Source organism: Patella vulgata, chromosome 8 (genome assembly GCF_932274485.2).
Source record: "Patella vulgata chromosome 8, xgPatVulg1.2, whole genome shotgun sequence".
NCBI lineage: Eukaryota > Metazoa > Mollusca > Gastropoda > Patellidae > Patella > Patella vulgata.
In genome coordinates, this window is record NC_065886.2 from 36,899,637 (window position 1) to 36,920,087 (window position 20,451).

At 35.8% G+C, this 20,451-nt stretch overlaps 1 protein-coding gene across 3 annotated transcripts; it reads right to left on the minus strand.

The window, feature by feature from the left end:
• Window positions 1-456: 456 nt before the first annotated feature.
• Window positions 457-20,451, minus strand: LOC126829773 (uncharacterized). 3 transcript variants are annotated; one of them, XM_050559894.2, is made up of 16 exons: window positions 20,160-20,451; window positions 17,862-18,021; window positions 17,582-17,693; window positions 17,062-17,167; window positions 15,800-15,957; window positions 15,013-15,112; window positions 13,808-13,977; window positions 12,033-12,229; window positions 11,147-11,301; window positions 9,610-9,892; window positions 8,755-8,920; window positions 6,066-6,303; window positions 5,077-5,258; window positions 4,116-4,327; window positions 3,579-3,672; window positions 457-3,058 (listed from the first exon to the last, which is right to left on the minus strand). In XM_050559894.2, the coding sequence occupies exons 2-16, from the start codon at window positions 17,999-18,001 to the stop codon at window positions 2,891-2,893; spliced, it is 2,481 nt and encodes an 826-aa protein (XP_050415851.2). In that variant the 5' UTR covers window positions 18,002-18,021; window positions 20,160-20,451; the 3' UTR covers window positions 457-2,890. The 3 variants fall into 3 exon arrangements, with proteins under 3 accessions (XP_050415851.2, XP_050415849.2, XP_050415850.2); XM_050559892.2 differs by lacking the exon at window positions 20,160-20,451 and adding an exon at window positions 19,509-19,620; XM_050559893.2 differs by lacking the exon at window positions 20,160-20,451 and adding an exon at window positions 19,509-19,619 and having other exon boundaries at window positions 17,862-18,024.

The window sequence follows — 20,451 nt, forward strand, 5'->3', positions numbered from 1 at the left end:
TTTATGAATGGGACATCAATTGTATAAATAGGTTCTTTATGAATGGGGCACAGGCTGTATGTCCAGGCTGTATGTCCAGGCTGTTTGTGAATAAGACGCTAGTGGTATCTATTTGCATGATATGATTATTGCTAAGCTAGTAACATTTACTCGGACACTGCAGGCCGGGTTACGTATCGCGTTAAATTTACTTCGATTGAAATAAACATGCATAATGACATAAAAGACTACCCCAAATAATATACTGTAATGAATAGTGATAGAAGGGAATGAATAAGATATTGTAGTATACATGATTAAAATACAGATGTGACGTTACACTTTGATGTTGGCGTGCCATTATTTCAAATAATCGTACGGGCAACTTGCCAATCGTACATTATTTATACTAGTGAAATATTGGATTCGTGTGATGTATTTCACTGTAAAAGCACATGCGGGGTGTCTGTGTTTTAAGTCGGTTAATGGTCTCGAGCTTAAGACATTACGTAATATATTGTAAAAACACTAGGGAATGAATTATATACCGTAGCCATGAGAGAAGTGAATGAATATATACTGGTAGTATACATGAATAGTGACAGAAATGAATGTTACTTAAATAAAGAAATGCAAATTGTTAAACAGGCTATAGATTCAAAACTTCAACAAAAGCGGTATAAGATGTTCTTGAAAAAACGAGCATACCCTGTCTCGTGTACAACACCCGTCTCTGTACAAATATCAATCAAAAAAATATAGAACAAATGGGCTACATTACAGCATTAACCCTAACCCTAGTACACCAAGCCGTTAACTACGTGAGCTCTTTAACAGATGACACGTGATAAATGACACCTGGGGCCTGTTTCACGAAATTTTAACTAAAGTTAAAATCTAAATTTTAGAAGATACTTCAATTTTGATTGGCTAAGCACTAAAATCAATCTAATATTATCCAATCAAATTATTAAAATTTGGATTTTATCTTAGTTAACATTTCGTGAAACAAGCCCCAGGCTATATCCCGACAAGTGCCCGAGTCCCGATACAAGGTTTAGATATGTGACCAAAATTAAAAAGCTTCACCCGATTCCTTTAGTACAGCAGACTAGATATGTGACCAAAATTAAAAAGGTTTACCTGATTCCTCGAGTACAACAGACTGTTTAAAGGACGTAGAGATCTAAAGGTTAAATATATATATATAGATAAATGATAAGAACTCTGATAAGACATGAATAATAGGGGAATATAGAGAAAATAAATCTATAAGCAGATCAAGAGAAAATATAAGATTTCAGCAGACCTAAGTCATATTTCAAGAGAACATGTAAAAGTAACTATCCATTAATAAAGACGACCATCCGATGGTCTAGAGGGTTGATTATGGGCTTGTCATGTGAATAAATGTCTAAATAATAATTTATATAACATTTGAGGCCAAAGAAACACTTGACACTGAAAATAAACGAATTAACTCTCTAAATACCCTTTACACTGTAAATAAATGATTCAACTCTCCAAAACCCTGGACACTGATTCAATTCTCTAAAACCACCAAACCCTGAACACTGTAAATGAATGATTCAACTCCCTAAAACCATAAAGCCCTGGATATTATAAATGTATTTTATTTATACATTAACCACCCAACAATTTATACATAATTCATATACAACAACAAATACATAATTTATATACAGTAATGACCACTCAACAATTTATACATAATTCATATACAACAATTTATACATAATTTGTATAAAATAATGACACAACAGTCACTAACATAATTTCTATAAAATATCACAGAACATGAAATATCACATTAAATATAGAATTATAAAAAATTTCATTCCTTAAATTTGCCCATTTCAGTAAAATCAATGCATTGGTTATTTTCTCCTAAAACATACCATAATATATACCTTCATATGGGTTAATTCAACATTACTTTTTTTCAGAGGTAAAAACAACGGATTAAAAGAGATCCCTCCAGTTAAAGGAGGCAAGTCTTTAACTTAAAGATACATTATGGGAGATTAGATAAAGAGCTGGCAGTTCTCACTATAATAGTTTAAAAATAGATAATGAAAAATGGATATATTATATTGAAAAATTCAGTCAAACTACTTTATTCTGAGTGAAGTTATGGATGTTGGAAGTTTTGATAAGAATGGTGTGATCTGGATTTTCATTGCTATCATTGTAACGATTATCCATTTTTTAAATAATATTGTTCATTGGCAATCGTGTTTCAATCCATTAATAATCACAACCATCCGATGATCTAGAGAGTTGCTTATAGGCTTGTCATGTGAATAAATTTATATAACAATTGAGGCCAAAGTAAAACAACCTGCAATAGACAGATTTTGTTCTTACATGATGCATCTTTAAAAGAGAAAACCCACTTATACTTCAGTAAAATAATCCAGGTTTATTCTGTGTGGAAGATCGTTAGAACACTCTATTCTAGACCTAAGCAAAGATCAAAGACTCTCTGACAGCTTTTTTAAAGAACTATCAACATCCAGTTGCCAGATTAAACTGTATACGAGAAATAACCTTGTGTCTGGACAAACCAATCTATAACAAAGTTGAGTATTATTTATCTCTACAACTTTCCGTCAAGGTTAATAGCCAATTAGGCTACACATTTTGTTTTGAGTCCCAAGTAGAAATGTGACTTCCCTAAAGAGACATCCTCACTTTAAACTAGAAAATAAAGTGATAGTTTAAAAAATCAAAGGTACAGTGGACATCAATTTTTTTTTTTTTAGCTGAATATCCCTAAAGTGTTAGTGTCACTTTAATAAAAGAACTGAAAAGGGGTTTAATTTCTTACTTTTCTGAACCAGCCTGCTAATAAAGACAATTTCTTTACTAGAAAATAATTCAGTTTTATTCAAATTACAGATTCGGCAGTGATTTTTTGTTTTGTTTTAGCAAATTTCAGCAGTTTCTTTGCAGCTATTTCTTTTTGTCTCTCTTCTTCATTCCTCTGTTGTTCTTCTAATTCTTTCTGTCTCTCTACTTCTTCCTCCTCTAATTTTACCTGCAGTTCTTTCCTCCACTGAAAACATGATAAATCCATAAATTATACAGTAATAATCTCTAGTAGGTCAATTCAATAGCCTGAATAAATTTGTTTTGTGAAGATGTAAAAAAGCAAACCCCCAAAAACTCTATTCCACCAAAATTCACAGTAATGTAGTTATCAACATGACAATCAACCATCTGTTTACCACATTTGAGTGTTTAAATGATGAACTATTTGAGTGTTTTAAATGATGAACTATTTGAGTTTTTAAATGATGAACTATTTGAGTTTTTAGATGATGAACTATTTTGGAGTTAAAATGGTCAACTATTTGAGTGTTTAAATGATCAACTATCAGGGTGTTTTAATGATCAACTATCAGGGTGTTTTAATGATTAACTTTCAGGGTGTTTTAGTGATCAACTATGAGGGTGTTTTAATGATTAACTATCAGGGTTTTTTTTAAATGATAAATGACGATCCCACTAGGTTTTTTTTCATGATAAATGATGAAAAATCGGATTTATTTATAATAAACAAAGTCTATACCAACCTGATCTTCTACAATTCGTCTTAAATCAAAACTTGTTCTTGTGTTAAAACCAACAGGCTCCTCGTATAAAGCTGTTGCTAGCATAATCTCTTCTCTATAAAACACAGCAATATTTCTTAATGGTGAAACATTAACATATGTACTACCAACATCTGTTGTAGTTTTACGAAACCAGAATTGGGTTGAACATCCACCGTATCTGCACCTAGTGGGTTAAAAAAGACGGCAGTGCGGAATGCATTACCCAAAACCTCAGTGTCCAACCACTGTTCATCAAATTTCAACTATCAACTGTTCTATTAAGTATGCACTACCATGTATACAGGACCTCAGTTTTTTGCTCTATCCAAACAACTGGACATTGTTCCTTGCCAGGCATATCTAACCTGCATTTTTTTTCTGCGTGTCAAATTAATTATCTTGTGAGTGGGTTAAAATCAACTTGTTTTGAGGACCAGCCTTGCGTTATAATAAATTATATTCTGTGGCATGTCGTAATTTTTATCGTTTAGTACCTTTAGAAAGAATATAACTAACCTAAGAGAAGTTCTAAGTTTGTTTCTAGTTGTTGTTGGTTCTGTGGGCTGAGCAAGGGGTTTAACCGGAAGTTTTTTAGGTAGTTGTATAACAACTGGGGGTTTTAACGGCGGTAGATATATCGACACGAGACCACCTGCTATACGACATCCTATAGAAGATGGAGGACATGAAGTCTCCATTTTAACCAACTGTTCCATGTCAGTATGTACCTGAAATATATGTTTATAATTGTCAAGGAGATCATAGGCGTACGCCTCGATGGATGTCAGGGGGTAGATTTGAAATGCTCGAAAAAATTCCTGTTAATAGATTGCTATGCTGGTCATCAGCCAAAGTCAAAATCTCGGAACTTACCATGTAGGGGTCTCCCCCAAGAGCATATTCCTGCTATTCTAGCTGGTGAATACAGCAACTTTAATGTGGTCCAATATAGCCTAATTTAGGTGAATTCCAAATAACAAATCAATTTTTGAAAATTTAACCGCTGCTGATGCATTTTTCTGCTATTCTAGCCCGTGAATTAAGCAACTTCAAAGTTTTCAATGGTTTTGCAACTACGAGTGACTCCAGACAAAATCAATTCAGTACAAATTCATCGTATTCAATAAACAGAAAAGTAAAATTGGTGTTTTATTAGACTTCAGGCACTTTATTTTGCCAACTAGTTTATATCATAATATTTTTCCCCACTTTACCCGTCTGCCCGAAAAGTCAGATTACCCAGTTGATTTCATTGAATTAATTAATATTGTTATATACTGGAATGGCCCATGGTTTTATATATCATCCATATAAATGAAATTTAATGATATGGAGTTTAACGTCCTACTTTTCTGGGCCATCATTCATAGGCCTATATAAAGGGACACCATTCTTTTCAACCCTATAGGCGACAAGAGGAAAAGTGGGGCCAAAGTCAGGAATAAAAATAAGAGTATATGAAAAAAAATAGAAATACCTGTCCGACTTTTAAAGCTTCGAGAACACGATGATCTTTCTCCAGTGAGTGAGCTTTCAGTAGAGTTGTCCATGCAGCATTTCTAATACCTTCGCGATTTACATCCTTCGCTAAACTTCTACATATCTTGACTAAAGACTGGATCGCTCCATACCGTAGCCTCCAACTCCAGTCTTTACTTCCTTGAAATTCAATCAATATACATGTACAATGTTCTTAATCTCTTGGGGAAAGCTCTCAATATAAAAGATTAAGCAGAAGTCAACTTTTTACTAATTTTAGGTGCAATTTTTAGTTGACAGTGTCAACTTTTTTTTACTAATTTTACTTTCAATTTTTAGTTTACTGTGTCTGATTAAGTGAAATGAAATGAAATGAAATGGGGTTTAACGTCCTACTGTTCTGCTCTGAACTGGGCTAATGAAGAGGGGCATATGCCATACAGTGTGCTGTGAGGGAAATTTTGCCCTAACAGCAGCACTATGGCCTACTCTTATATCGAATTCCAACTGTCAAGGGATCTTTTACGTGCATGCCCATGTGTACACGGGACCTCGGTTTTTCGTCCCACCTGAATGACTAGACGGCTGTCCTTGTCAGGCCCTTCGTCCTGCATCACTGACAAGGGGGAATCACGCCGGAAAATTTGGATGAACTTTTTCGGCCAATGCAGGGATCGAACACCCAACCTCCAGGCTAGCGAGTCAGTATCTTACCCACTTAGCCACCGTGACCCCCTGTCTGATTAAGAGGTTAGTCCACATATTGGCACATGTACATGATTTTTTAGAAGTTTGAATTCAGAGGAAAGTAAGTAGATGTTAAATTAATCATGGGTTATCTGATGAGTGAGCATATCCTGACTTGTACACCACACATGTCAGTACATGGGACATGATTTAAAGTTCAGAAGCTGGAAGCTGCATATTCTAACAATTTTGTCAGTCAAATATAACAAATTATTGAATAGTGATAACCAACAAACTGACCTCCATCTTGTTTTTCCATCTTAGTGTGAAAGAAAGCAAGATCTATTAATCCAGCGCTGGGTAGCGGTATCTGACCATGTCCTCGTCGATATGCCTCTGTCATATCCTCATTTAATCCAACTAACGCCATCTTCTGGATGTTGACATTGTTACCATGGATACAGATTTTAGCAAGGACATCGGTATAAGTGACTGCCACCTCCCAGTGCCAACCATGTAAACCAGGTGTATCAGCTACCTTGAAAAACAATAAATATAAAATCTTGATCCTACCTGTACTTAAAGCGAGAATTTCAAATTTTCTAAGAAAGTCAAAACATAATTATTTCTATGTCTTTTGCTCAATAGGTTATCAAATCACTATTATACGATCATGGGCATTATTTCCCACCCTTAAAAATCTATGACACAGGAAATAACAACTTACCTCCCCAGTTTTGCTATTGACAACATGGGGCAGCCATTTTCCAACGTTGGAATTTGAAGTTAAAAAATGATATTTTTGCCAATTTCTCAGCTGGCAATAGCGAATTATAGATTTAATAGGATTATTCTTTAACAAGGTAGGACTGTTTATGGATACCATCTATTTTAAGGCTTTATTTTAATACATTTTAAAAATATAACTTGAAAATTTGCAATTGCAACTTTAACAATAAACATAAACAAGATTGAAATGGGTTTAACGTCCTACTATTCTGCTCCAACAGGGCTAATGAATAATGAAGCATACACCATACAGTGTGCTATAAAGGGAAATTTTGCTTGGACAGTGGCGCTACAGTCTACACTTCTATTGAATTCCAACTGCCAAGGGATCTTTTACGTGCAAGCCAATGTATACACAGGACCTTGGTTTTTCATCTCAGCTGAATGACTATACATTGTCCCTTGCAAACCCCTCTTTCCTGCACCACCGACAAGGAGGAACTATGTCAGAAAATCACAATCCAACACAGCACCTCCAGGTTAGTGAGTCAACGTCTTACGAGCCACGAATCTCCAAACATAACAAATACCATGATTTAGGGGTTAAATAATCATGTTGTATGGTTGCTATTATTGTTTGATAAACAAATTTCTATGCTAAGTAACTTGTGTGACAAAGTGCTAAGTAACTTTCATCAAATTTAGACTATATTCTCTCATATAAAATATTAACATTTATTTAGATGCACTGAACCCATTGAACCCCATCTGTGATAGTATATGATATAGGCTTCTAACTTCTACATAAGCATGTATATTTTTTGTGTTTAATTACAGTCTTAATAAATACCACATGTTATTGACAATGCCGTGGAATTCATACCAGTCAGCCAATTTCATATGATAACATGTGGTATATATATATATATATATATGAAAAAACATAATATATAATGATGACCTTGTGTTTTGAGACTCAGTTTTTTTAAGAGGTTTGTATCAACTTTCCCTATTGTTGAAAGGTATATAACTATGAGTTTGCAGAGCAGAGACTTAGACTGAGACTTGGAGCTTAGGCCGAGATTATGGACTCACCCGAGTTCATAAACTGCTTTGGCAGAGGGATGGAATGGTTGTTTAAAATAGTGATGAACCGTGTTTATGTTATTGTTTAAAGTAGCTAAGTCTCTAACTCAGTATCATCCAAAGTCTTTGACATTAAAAACACAAATTATTTATCAATTTAAATCAACATTGGTGTTGTTATCGTATCTTGAAAAGATGGGCTTCTGATATCCAATATTTAAGACAAAATAAACATTTTATCATTGGTACACGAATCGTGTACCATAATGCGTTTCAGCGCCATTTGTAATAGGGGACTCGAAGAATGAGGCTAGACATATTCCACAAGTCATGTCAAACAGTGAAGCCAGATTCTTATCTGGAGAGCATGCGCAATAAATACTATCGGCGTAGACTGGAATAACCAGATGCTAGAGATAGCCATTCGATTAACACTTCTGGCGTGTTTCGCCGAACATAACTGATTTGAAATTAGAGTAAAACGGCAACGATTGAATATAAATCAGTTTATATACATTCATATTACATTATTATATGCGTTGTGACCCATTTGTGTCAATTTCTAGGTCCCAAATATTAGCGATTTAGCTCCTTTAAGTTCCTCTTTGATTTATGTTCCTCTTTCATACCCTGTTCCCAATGTAAATAAATATTATATTTACTAAACTGATACTCTGTTATCTGTAGTGTTACACTTATATTCCATATAATTGTGTTATGTTGAATTCATTTTAGCGTGCATTTTCTGATAAATACCGGGGGGTTGGGTGATCTAGCGGTTCATGCGTGCTTGTGAAACCATAAAGTCTGTCATTGAGTCAAGTGGTTTCGAGTACGGTTGCCTGTCCAACCTTGTGGGTTTTCTTCAGGTCCTCCGGTTTTCTCCATTATTGAACCTTATGTCTGTCCCAAAATGACCTAGTTTGTGTCGAGTGGACGATAAACCACATTTCGCTCTTTCTCTCTCTGATAAATACAAATGACCATCAATGGCTTAAAAACTACCACCGTAAAAGAACCCTTGACAGTTGCAATTCGAAATAAAATTAAGCAGTAGAGCTGCTATCCGGGCAAAATTTCCCTCATAGCACATTGTATGGCATATGCACGTCTTCATTAGCTCAGTTGGTGCTGAAAATTAGGACATTAAACCCCATTTTATTTAATTTCTTACTGGTATATTGGTGAATGTACGAATAGAACTACATGACGAGGCACGATCTGGATTGAATGATGTTCCACATTCAGCTTTAAAACCACTCCAACCATCCGTATACTGTGACTTCTCTCTCATCTTTTCTCCTTGTTCCACTTTAATATTACACTTATCACCATCACTGCTACAATATAAAAATAATTCTAACATAAAAAAAACATATGGCTAAAAGAAATGAAATGAAATAGGGTTTAATGTCCCACTGTTCTGATCCAACTGGGCTAATGAAGACAGGATTTATGGATAAATAACGGGGGGGGGGGGGGGGGGGGGCTGTCATTGCATCAAACGGCTTGGTTTTAATACCCCACTTGTACGTGACAAGGAGTACGGTCACCTGTCCAACCACATGGATTTTCTCTGGGTCCTCCGGTATTCTTCCACAGATAAAAGCTTCCACTCACAAGCGAATTATTGAAATATAATTGAACCGTATATTAGTTCCAAAATAACCTACAATATTATTCAATTTTATTTCAATAAGTCTCTTGTGGGAGGAACCTGGAGAAAAAACCTTGTGTGTGAGGTTGGACAGGTGATCCTACTCTTCGTCAAGTACAAGTGGGGAATAGAAACCACACCACTTGAGTCAATGACAGACTTTGTGATCTATCAAGCACACAATGAAAATTGACACTACGCTATTAGTATTAATCTTATCAAAACTTCCCACATTTATAACTTCCTTCAGAGCAAATAATTTGAACACAATTTTTAATATATTCTTTTTTCATTATCTATTTCAAAACAATTATATTGAAAACTGTCAGATCTGTATCTAAATCTTACATATACATCTTTCAGTATTTTTACCTTTTTCCTGCTTGATGTGAAACGTGGGCATTGAATGAGACTTCACGTTTATGTATATCACGGGGCGCCTTTATTTCCTTTAAAGCCGGCAGCGGACTATCTTCTTCTGTCATACTTAGATCTAGCGGTGGAATAGGACTTCCAGTAATCTTTGACTGTGATGATTGATAGCTGTTTTCACTTCGCTCGTTAATATCACTTAAAGAAGGGAGAGAACTGTGGGCACTATGCTTTGTTGACACCTGTTTTTCAGAATCACCACCTTCATCCGAGAAAGTAAAATCTGAAAAATATTATATTTGGATATTTAACTGTTATCAATTCACGATCAGACATTTTTTCCCGAAAATAAAGGGGCATAACTCTATTACAGACCACTACTCCTGATTATAGTGACTGACATGCCTCTTTTACCGACCACTTCTACTTAAAACCACATGGATTATAGCAACTGACAGACTTCTATTACAGACCACTTCTACAAAGACATACCTCTATTACAGACCATGTCTACCTGCTGAGAACACACTGATTCTAGCGACTGACATACCTCTTTTATAGATCACATTTTTTTGAGACCACAATGATTTTTATAACTGATCAGGGACCTCTATGTCAGACTCTTCTACCGAGACCACTCAACTGCCAATCTGATTAAAGTCACATACAGTTCATTTTATTTCTTAATGTTGTATAACATTGACATCTAATACATTTTCTTTGAAACTGGTGTTTAGATCATGTGAAATTATTGACCAACAAAAGTGTCAATAAATTTTGTTTACTTGGATTTAATATGTGGTGAATTTAAATAAAGGCAATTTTAAAACCCAAGGGGGGTTGGATGGCCAAATGGTTAGAGCGTGCACGCTGTATCATAAGGTCTGTCATTGAGTCAACTGGCGTGGTTTCGATTCCCCGGTTGTACGTGACAAGGAGTAGGGTCACTTGTCCAACCTTGTGGGTTTTCTCTGAGTCCTCCGGTTTCCTCCCACTGCTAAAGGCCCCTACGCACAAGCGAATTATTAAAAAAAAATTGAACCACATGTTAGTCACAAAATGATCTGGTTTGTGTCGAGTGGACATTAAACCCCATTTCTCTCCTTAAAACCAAGCTGAGGACCTTAATTTCATATAAGAAATGAAATGAGGTTTAACGTCCTACTGTTCTGCTCCGTACTGGGCTAATGAAGACGGGCATACGCCATACAGTGCGCTATGAGGGAAATTTTGCACGGACAGCGGCACTATGGCCTACTCTTATATCGAATTTCATCTGTCGAGGGATCTTTTACGTGCACGCCAATATGTACATGGGACCTCAGTTTTTTTCGTCCCATCTGACGACTAGACAGCTATTTCGCATATGATTTGGGTTGTAGTATGACTAATTGATATAATTCAACTATCACTGACAGAAAAGGATTTGAATGTTGGTTCGATTACAATTAACAAAAAAAAAAAAAAAAAAAAAAATCATTGAAATAAGATTGAAAGATGACCACGCAACCAGAACTTGTTACTGTGTAATGCCTACCTGTTACTGTGCTCTGTGAATGAGAACTTAATGGTGGGGAGGTAATTCTATCTGATATATTTACACCCTGTGCAAGACAGTGCAGAGCTCTCATGGCATCTAAATCAGTTCTTGCAGCATCTCCTAATATCTGTAGAGCAATGGTTCCATCAATCCTGCAATTACAATTATTCTATGCTATTATTTTAGAGAGAGAGAGAGAGAGAGAGTGAGAGAGAGAGGTTGGATACTATTATTGTAGGTTAGACAATATGAATCAACCTTGTTGGGGGGAGCACATCGATATGTCAATGAGGGGCGTGGGGGAGGACCGATTTATGAAAAGAAGCTAAGCCGTAGCGGTGCTGGGGGTTCCTCCCCCAGTAGATCTCTAAAATTATATTCGATTTAGTGTATTCTCAGGTATATTCTGACCAAGTCATACAAATTAAATACAATAATATTCTGGGTGAGTCATACAAGTTTAATACAATAAAAAATATTGAACATTTTTTTGGTATAAGAACTTCAGTCAAAGTACGAATGGCAGCCATTCCTTTTTAAAGACAAACAGTCTCTAATAAAAGGCTATATGAGAAACCTTTAGCCAAACATTGATCAACTTATGAACCCCAGTGAATCGTATCAATTCAGAAGCTTTTGTCAAATTCCTATGCAACAACAAAATCCATTATATCAGTTCGGATAAAACAAAAAAAATGAGGTCCGGTGTACACATTGTCGTGCACATAAAAATACCCTTGACATTTGGAATTTGAAATAAGAGTAGACTGTAGTGCCGCTGTCTGAGCAAAATTTCCTTCAGAGCATGCCTGTCTTCATTTAGCCCATCCAGAGCAGAAATCTAGAGTGCTAAATCCGATTTCATTCAAATTCATTGACTTACCAGTTTTCAGTAGCGAGACCAAGACCACAATGAGCTAGAGATGACAAGGCTTCTCCACATCCTCCACTCAACTGATTGGTACAACGCCATACATCTAATGAATGCCACAAAGTAGGACTTAAATCATGAACACTGCTACTGATGGCTGCACTATGTGTTGATACATCTGATCTCTTCTCATATAACTGTTTAGTAGCCTACTCAAAACATAAACTATTCATTATATTCAATCTTTTTATTCAATTCAGGGAATTTTTTGTGGTACCATTTTGTGGTAGTGGAAGGGGAGATAGTTTGGGCTGGATTGATCAAGCGATTGAGATTTAAGTTTTGATTGAGTTAATTTTACATAAGGTTTTTGTCTAATTTAAAGGTCACCGGAAAAGGTTCATAAATTTTTTAAATAATGCAAGTAATTATGTCAACATATCCTTTCCATAAGTATAACACGATCCCGAATGTCAATATTACCTGCAACAGGTAAATTTCAACATAGTAATTTCCGTGGGTAGTCGTAACTTTCCGTAAATAAACAATCTGTGACGTCATTTTAGTCCTTCTGCTCATATTCTAGTCTATATTTCTATGTGCAGAAGGATTGCTTATTGACCGAAAGTTACGACAGGTGAAACTTGTGATGGGTCTCCTTTTGTGGAGTTCTGGGTTTGAACCCTATCTCAGTTCTTGGTAATGAACTTTGGTCGTGAAAACGCAACACTTGTTATTTTTCACGTTTTTAAGCAGTCCCATGTCACACATTTTGCACGTGCATTCCCTGCACTCTGGCCCTTTAAATACAGATCAAAATTTCAACATACACCACTTCAGAAAAATGCCATGCCTTACACAAAAAAACAGGAACAGAGCTATTAGCATGCTGGATCAGGGGGCTTTACAGGTAGCCGTCACCAGACACTTCAATGTCCACCCATCGACCATTGCTCGCCTCAGACAACCCTTCCACGCCACTGGAAGAGTTACCGATCGACCCCAACCTGGAGCTGCTCAAGATCGCCACATCCGACTACAGCATCTGTGCAACAGGTTCCAGTCAACTACTGCTACTGCCAGGGGAACTCTTGGAACACGGCAACGTCAGATCAGCCTTCAAACAGTCAGAAGGCATCTGGCTGCTCTTGGGTTTACGCTGTCGTCGAACATACCAAGGTCAAATCCTTTTGCATCGTCATCGACTTGCCAGACAGCAATGGGCCGCAAATCAGGGGTATCTGCACAACACACCATGGCGAAATGTCATCTTCTCGGATGAATCGCAATTCAACCTCAGTTTTCCTGATGGACATCACCGTATATCTACCGACGTTGACATGAACGATTTGCCAAGGCGACTTCAGGCATGTGTAAGAGCTCAGGGTGGACATACCTGATATTGACTTCAGCTGACCCCTGCTTTGTTTCATGGTTCTCTGACGTTTCGGTTTTGTGCATTTGTAGTGAATTCTTTCATGAAATTATCCACAGATGCTTGTTATCTCGATTTTGTCAATTATTATGTATATTTGTTAAAAGTTGTTGCAGTAAATAAACTTTGAATTTGGCATTGCGTTTTTAATGGCTTTGAGCATATATTCCATGTGGTGGAAAGGGCTTAGCGTCTTACTTTTCTGCATCAACCAGGCTAATGAAGACAGAGATATGCCATATGATAGAAGAGAATTTTGCCCTGACAGCAGCTCTATGACCTAATCAATTTCCAAGTATTAGTGTGCCAGCGCCATGCTCACAGTGTGGTGGGGACTATAGATTAAACTTACATTAGTCAGTTGCTCTACGTTGCGTTCTGGTGGAAGTTGATCCCCTTCCTTGACAGATCCTCCATCTATCGGTGTATCAGCCAGAATTATTTTACCCACTTCTATTATAAACCGTAAAGATAGTAGAGCGTTTGGATATGGGTTGTACGCCTCTTGACATTCTCGTAAACCTAAAATACATTGTTTTAAACTAGATCAGAACATACAACAAACTGAACAAATGATTCAACAAACAAAACATATAGGTCACCGAACATGCATCCGGACTCAACAAAAGATTCAACGAACACAACATACAGCCAAAATGAACAAAGGATTCAACACAACATACAGTCCAACTGAACAAAAGATTCAACACAACTACAGTCCAACTGAACAAAAGATTCAACACAACATACAGCCAAAATGAACAAAAGATTCAACAAACACAACACACAGCCAAACAGAACAACAATGATACAACAATGTTAATTTAAACAAGAGACAGGGGCATAGATTGTATTCAGTGAGGGAGCCACGGTGGCAAAGTGGGTAAAATGCTAGCTCACTAGCCTGGTGAAATGAAATGAAATGGAGTTTAACGTCCTACTGTTCTGCTCCTAACCTGGGCTAATGAAGACGGGCATACGCCATACAGTGTGCTATGAGGGAAATTTTGCCCGGACAGCGGCACTACGGCCTACTCTTATATCGAATTCCAACTGCCAAGGGATCTTTTACGTGCACGCCAATGTGTACACGGGACCTTGGTTTTTCGTCCCATCCGAACGACTAGACAGCTTTCCTTGTCAGCCCCTCCGTCCTGCATCACTGACAAGGGAGAACCACGCCGGAAAATCTGGATGAACTTTCTCGGCTAATGCAGGGATCGAACACCCGACCTCCAGGCTAGCGAGCTAGTGTCTTACCCACTTAGCCACGTGATCCCCCGAGCTCACTAGCCTGGAGGTCACAGGTTTGCTCCCAGTGTTGGCCGAGAAAGTTCATCAGGATTTTCCGGCATGGTTTCCCCTTGTCAGTGGTGCAGGACGGAGGACCTGACAAGAACAATTGTCTTGTTGTTCTGATGGTATAAAAAAACTGAGGTCCTGTGTACACATTACCATGCATATAAAAGATCCCCTGGCCAAGCCTGTTCAGGATTATCCATCAACATGAACATGTGTGATGTATTATTTGTAACAATAGATTGGTTCTGTACTTACCATCAAGATATGTATATAATCTGTTTTTAAACTCGGAATGTCCTTGTAACTGTCCGGCCATGTGACTGTAGAAAAGTCGGGTAAAAACCAGCTGTCCCATCTACAAATCATTAAACATGATTATAACAATTATATCATATAATTTGAATGGTAAAAGTCGATTCAAAAGAGAGAGAGGTGGAGATTTAAGAAGCATACAAGGTCGGTACAAGACTAACATTTGGTATACACTGTATCTTTGTAACATTAATTTGTTGCTTAGAGAACAAGAGAAAACCTAAAAAGTCTGTGCTGTTACATATAATCTAGGGATCAAACTCATGACTTGCATAGATGACAGTGCCATGCAGGATCCCTCAGTGGTAACTAAACTGTATGTCCAGATATGTACGTACACAAGATCATTCTGATTGGTGAATAATTATGAAGCAGTTTCCGATTGTTCATTATAATAAAAGACTTCTGCTGAGTGAAACAGTCAAGGAGATCTAGACTACAATATAGTCTATATGTGACAATCAAGGCTACAATATGGTGGGATGAGGAAATCACCATTTTAAGCGATGATGTGATAAAATATTCAGGCCAATGGATCCTACAATTGTTGTGATAACCTATCATACCAGGTTGCTATCACTAAGGGGTTTTTGCAACAGTGTAATAACTTGATCCATTTGAAAAAACACAGACCCTATTTTGTTTTTTATAGTTCTACTTGTCTTCACTACACGTAATGGAGGCCATTGAAAGTATAAAAAAACGAAACGAAATATAGATGTGACCATACCTTAAGTAACTTAATTTCTGCTGTACGAAGATAGGGCTGATGAATAGATTCAGTACGAAGCCAATATAACATTGTCTCAGCCAGGAAAAACAGCGCTGGTATATGATACCTTTCAAGTGGAGACACTTCTAATGATGTTATCAAAACATCCAAACATTCTAAAAAAATATTTAAAACATTCTATAAAACATCTAATAAAAATATTCAAAACTCCAATAAAAATGTTCAATACATCCTAAAAATATTCAAAACAATATTCAAAACATCCTAAAAATATTCAAAACATCTGTTATATGACTAATAGTGCCATGATACATTATGGGAGATAAGATAAAGAGATGGAAGTTCTCGCTATAATAGTTAAAAACTAGATAGTGTAAAGGTAATTTGCTGAAAATTTCAGTCAAATTGATCCACTATGAGCCGAGAAAGAAGCCGGTGAAATTTTTGCATAGTCTCGGTTATCATTACTAAAATCATTAATATAAACAGCATAGTCTCGATTATCCACTTTTTCTGATTTAATTATCTTTGGCCGTTAGCGGCATATAGGAATCTAATCCAACCTACATCGAAGGCTAGCCTTGACATCGAGAGTTTATTATGGTCTGGATAAGTTAATTAATGTCTAATTGATAATTTAGATAACATTTCAGGCCTAAAGAAAGACTTGTAATAAGCAGATTTTGCTCTTGCATAATGCATGTTTAATGTTAGTGATTGGACAAGCTACACATAATTTTTGTTTTAGAAGATATTTGTTTACTTATTTTAGTTTTCTGTGTCAACAGTGGAACAGAAAATTGAACTATATTGGTTTTATATTCATAACACAAAACAAATCCAATGAAATCAAACATTTTTAGGGGTCTAAATTAAAGATTTCTAGCCATTTTAAGCATTAGCAACATATGTGAAAATCAATGGACATACAGAGATTTACTTTAACTCAACACAATCTTGATGTCATTTCGACTAACATATGGCACAATTTAAATTTTTTGGTGAGTCGCCTGCTCATAGTCATAGGGATTGTTAGCTGCCAGTGGGGGGAAATTGAAGAATCGAGAGAAAACCCTTGATGTTAGACAGGCGACCCTACTCCTTGTCACGGTACAAGTGGATCAAAACTATGCCACTTGACTCAATGACAGACCTTATAATCTAAAGCACATGCGTTAGACCATTCGACCACCTCACCCAAACCCCCATAAAGATTGAGAAAAGATATAAAATATATAAAAAGATATTATTTGTCTAACCTTCTTGTAGTTTGCCTTTACACTGTGCTAACTGCGCTAACTCTGTCCACGCCATTGGTAGGTTGACATGACGGCCAGTACCGCTATCTCTAACACCAGCTCGTCTCTATATCACATTACAAAAATACATTGTTCAAACTGCAACTCATGACTTTTTTATTTTAAGAATTCTTATATTGCGCCATTTTCAGAAAGGGTGCTTTAAAGGCACTTAGACCTTTCAGCTCCTTTTTAAAATTTAAGAGCTTCTAATTCTTAGTGGTTGTTTTTTTTCTGAGAACTCATGTCCAACTTCTTTATTTATTATGTAGCTTTATTATGTAGGCTAAAGGTTATTTAACAATTACAATACTAAAAACATTTCTGATAAACATTTTTCTTTAAAGTACTGTTACATATCTATTTCATGAAACAAACAAGTCAAAATTCAACTTCTATTCTAAAAATAATAATTCTGTTTGCTAAATATGCAAATTTGAAAACAATAATCTACTAAGATATGAAACAAAAACATATATACCTTGGATCTTTCCAGCATTTTTCTAGCAACACCTTCATATTTGTCTTTTTCACTCAGACTTTTGGAATTATTAAAATTATGCACAAACTCATCAGATACTTCTAAAGGGTTCCTGAAAAAAAAACAGATTTAAAAGTTAAAATACACAACTTTGTTTTAAATGCTTGCAGTAATTTCAACTATCCACATACGGTAACCTTAACACATGACTTATTGTGGTTATTTATGTCATGTAATAATAACCATGAAATAAACAAGCATTTATATTAAATTGTAGTACCTTGAGGAAGCGCCAGCTAGTTTTTTAGATTTGATTCCTTGTACATAGGACTGTTTGAGTAACCGTTCCTGTAGTTCCACTCGCTGACTGTGTGATATTATACCAAATTTATGGACCACAGGTAATTTGGTGACAGGCATGATTGTATTCCTTTCTTCTTCTTCTTACAAAAAAATAATAACATTTAAATATAAAAAAGATTTGGTGACTTTAACACTATAAATGTTTTTCAAGGAAGGAAGGAAAGGTTTAAGTTTCAATTCCACAGAAAGAAAAGTAGGTTCTTTTTCAAGACTAACACAAGCTGTTTTACTTATTTTGTGCAAGCCTCTTTCATAATGGGATGAAACAGAACATTTATGGAATGGAATGAGGATTAATTTAATAATGCCTTGTGATGGTAATTTTGCATTCTATGGTTACTTAATTGGGCAATGTTAAAGAAGCTATAAATCTCTATTCTCTGGAACCTAAAATGGGTCAAAAAGCACATTAATGTAATATGAGTGTATATATAAACTGATTTACATTCATTCTTAAAAATTTGTATTTTTGTAGTTTTGAATAGGCCTACAACAGTCTGTGTCAATTGGCTGTAGCCTACGGTTTGAAATTTTAAGTTATAAGCACTGAGTCTTTAGGTACACCAACATGCACTAGTTTTAAAATTGTTCACTGTGTTTTGAAAAAGATGTAAGATAACAACATTTAGTTTTGTGGATTTTTTTTTTGTCCTCCACTAAATTCCATCACAATATCCTTCCGAGTCATGATCATACTCATAAAATATATCTCCGGAACTAAATTCCACATGGGATTACATCTTTAAAAGGTAGAGAATTTGGTACTATTTCAGTAACGTACCTCTACCAGTTCCCATGATCGCAGAGACTTGAAATTTTCAGGGGGTATTCATAGGTCCTAGCCATGACCTCACACCAAATTTCAGCCGAATCTGTCAATAACTTTTTATTTTACCGTAGTTTAGCTTATAACGAGAAAGTTTATCCGATTTTGACGCCATTTTGTTTGTTTGCTATTTAGACTCGAATAACAAGCCCTGTCTACATCTTGAGACTATGACGAAATCTACAGGTCCTAGCCCTTACCCTAACCCACAATCCACATATGACGTCATTCGAGCCTAAATAGTCAACAAACAAAATGGCGTCAAAATCGGATAAATTTATCTCTTATACTATAAGTTATAGAAGCTAAACTACGGTAAAATAAACAGTTATTGACCGATTCAGCTGAAATTTCGTGTGAGGTCATGGACAGTGAACACCCCCTGAAAATTTCAAGTCTCTACATCACAGTCACTACTCACAGGAACTGGTAGAGGTACGTTACTGAAATAGTACCGAGAATTTGGCCCAGACACTTCAAACTGTCAATGGTTCTTTTATGTGCACACCAATGTACACATTAGTAGGTCATACTCATTTCTTATTACGTATCAACTGAAATATGGAATTCGGGGACTTGCAGAAAGTTGAAAATAAAACTAAAAGTTTATTATTTTCAACCCACTTTGGGACTTTCTGTCTTTTGGATCTGCTTTTTTATTTCACAAGTAAATAAATCCTCGTATGTACGTATCAATAATGCGATTTTCTGGAGTATTTTTTCCTGCAATATAATTACCTTTATTATCTGTTGGACCAGCGTTAGTTTTTTTTTCAAGACCGATTCATTAGGCCTATTTGTTTACATTTTACGACGCCATTTCCATCGTTTCTACGGGAGGTTTCCAAACATTTTACCGCAATTATTCTACGGAACGAAATGTATATTTTAATTAGAAATATACATCAGAAAATTTGTATGTTTTCTTCGGAGGTAAAACCTTTGAAATATTGAGAAAATTAGCATATATAATGTTATAATTTAGTAAATTAAATATTTATTTGCAATTCATTTATTTTAATTTTTTCTTTCGAATTTTATTATCCAATTGTCCTTGACCTTTGGATTGAGCAATTTTATTTCTAAATGTAGAGAGTTCTACCACCAAACAGTCGTTTTTATTCCAACAAAATAATTTCCACGTAAAAAAACAGAATGATTTAAAATGGCAACACGATCAAAAGCATGTTTTTCCTTTATATTATTTTTATGTTATGTAATATATTTCATGACACAAGAGTTTGACACTTTTTTCCCCAGACCGGCTGACAGTTTTTGAATGGAATTTCAATGTTTCCATATCATCATAATTCCAATGTCATGAAAACAAAGCGGGAGCCCGATTGTGGTTCTGTCATATATAAAATTCACATTAATTATAAGTATGACCTTATTGCGAGTTGTTTCACTTGTGATGATGGCTTGAAATGTTGTTTGTCTATTTAGATCAGATGACATTTTGGACTGACGACCTTTCAGACTCCAAAAAATGGATGTCCGCTGTTTCGTAACTTGGCTGTTTCGTACTTAGTTCATTTGTACCATACGTGAGCCGTTTCGTACTTCACTTCGTACCGCAAATTGATTGGTACCTTTTCCTATGTTGTTGAAATCAGTTGAAAGAAACTGAATTATATATGCCGAACTAGAATTAGAATATGCACAAGATTTGCACCTCAAA

Coding starts and splice junctions, on each gene's coding strand:
- LOC126829773 (XM_050559894.2), bottom strand. CDS start 18,001: ATGCCTGTCACCAAATTACCTGTGGTCCATAAATTTGGTATAATATCA. Junction 17,168..17,581: donor AAATGCTGGAAAGATCCAAG/GTATATATGTTT, acceptor AATGTGATATAG/AGACGAGCTGGTGTTAGAGA. Junction 3,059..3,578: donor GACGAATTGTAGAAGATCAG/GTTGGTATAGAC, acceptor TCATGTTTTCAG/TGGAGGAAAGAACTGCAGGT.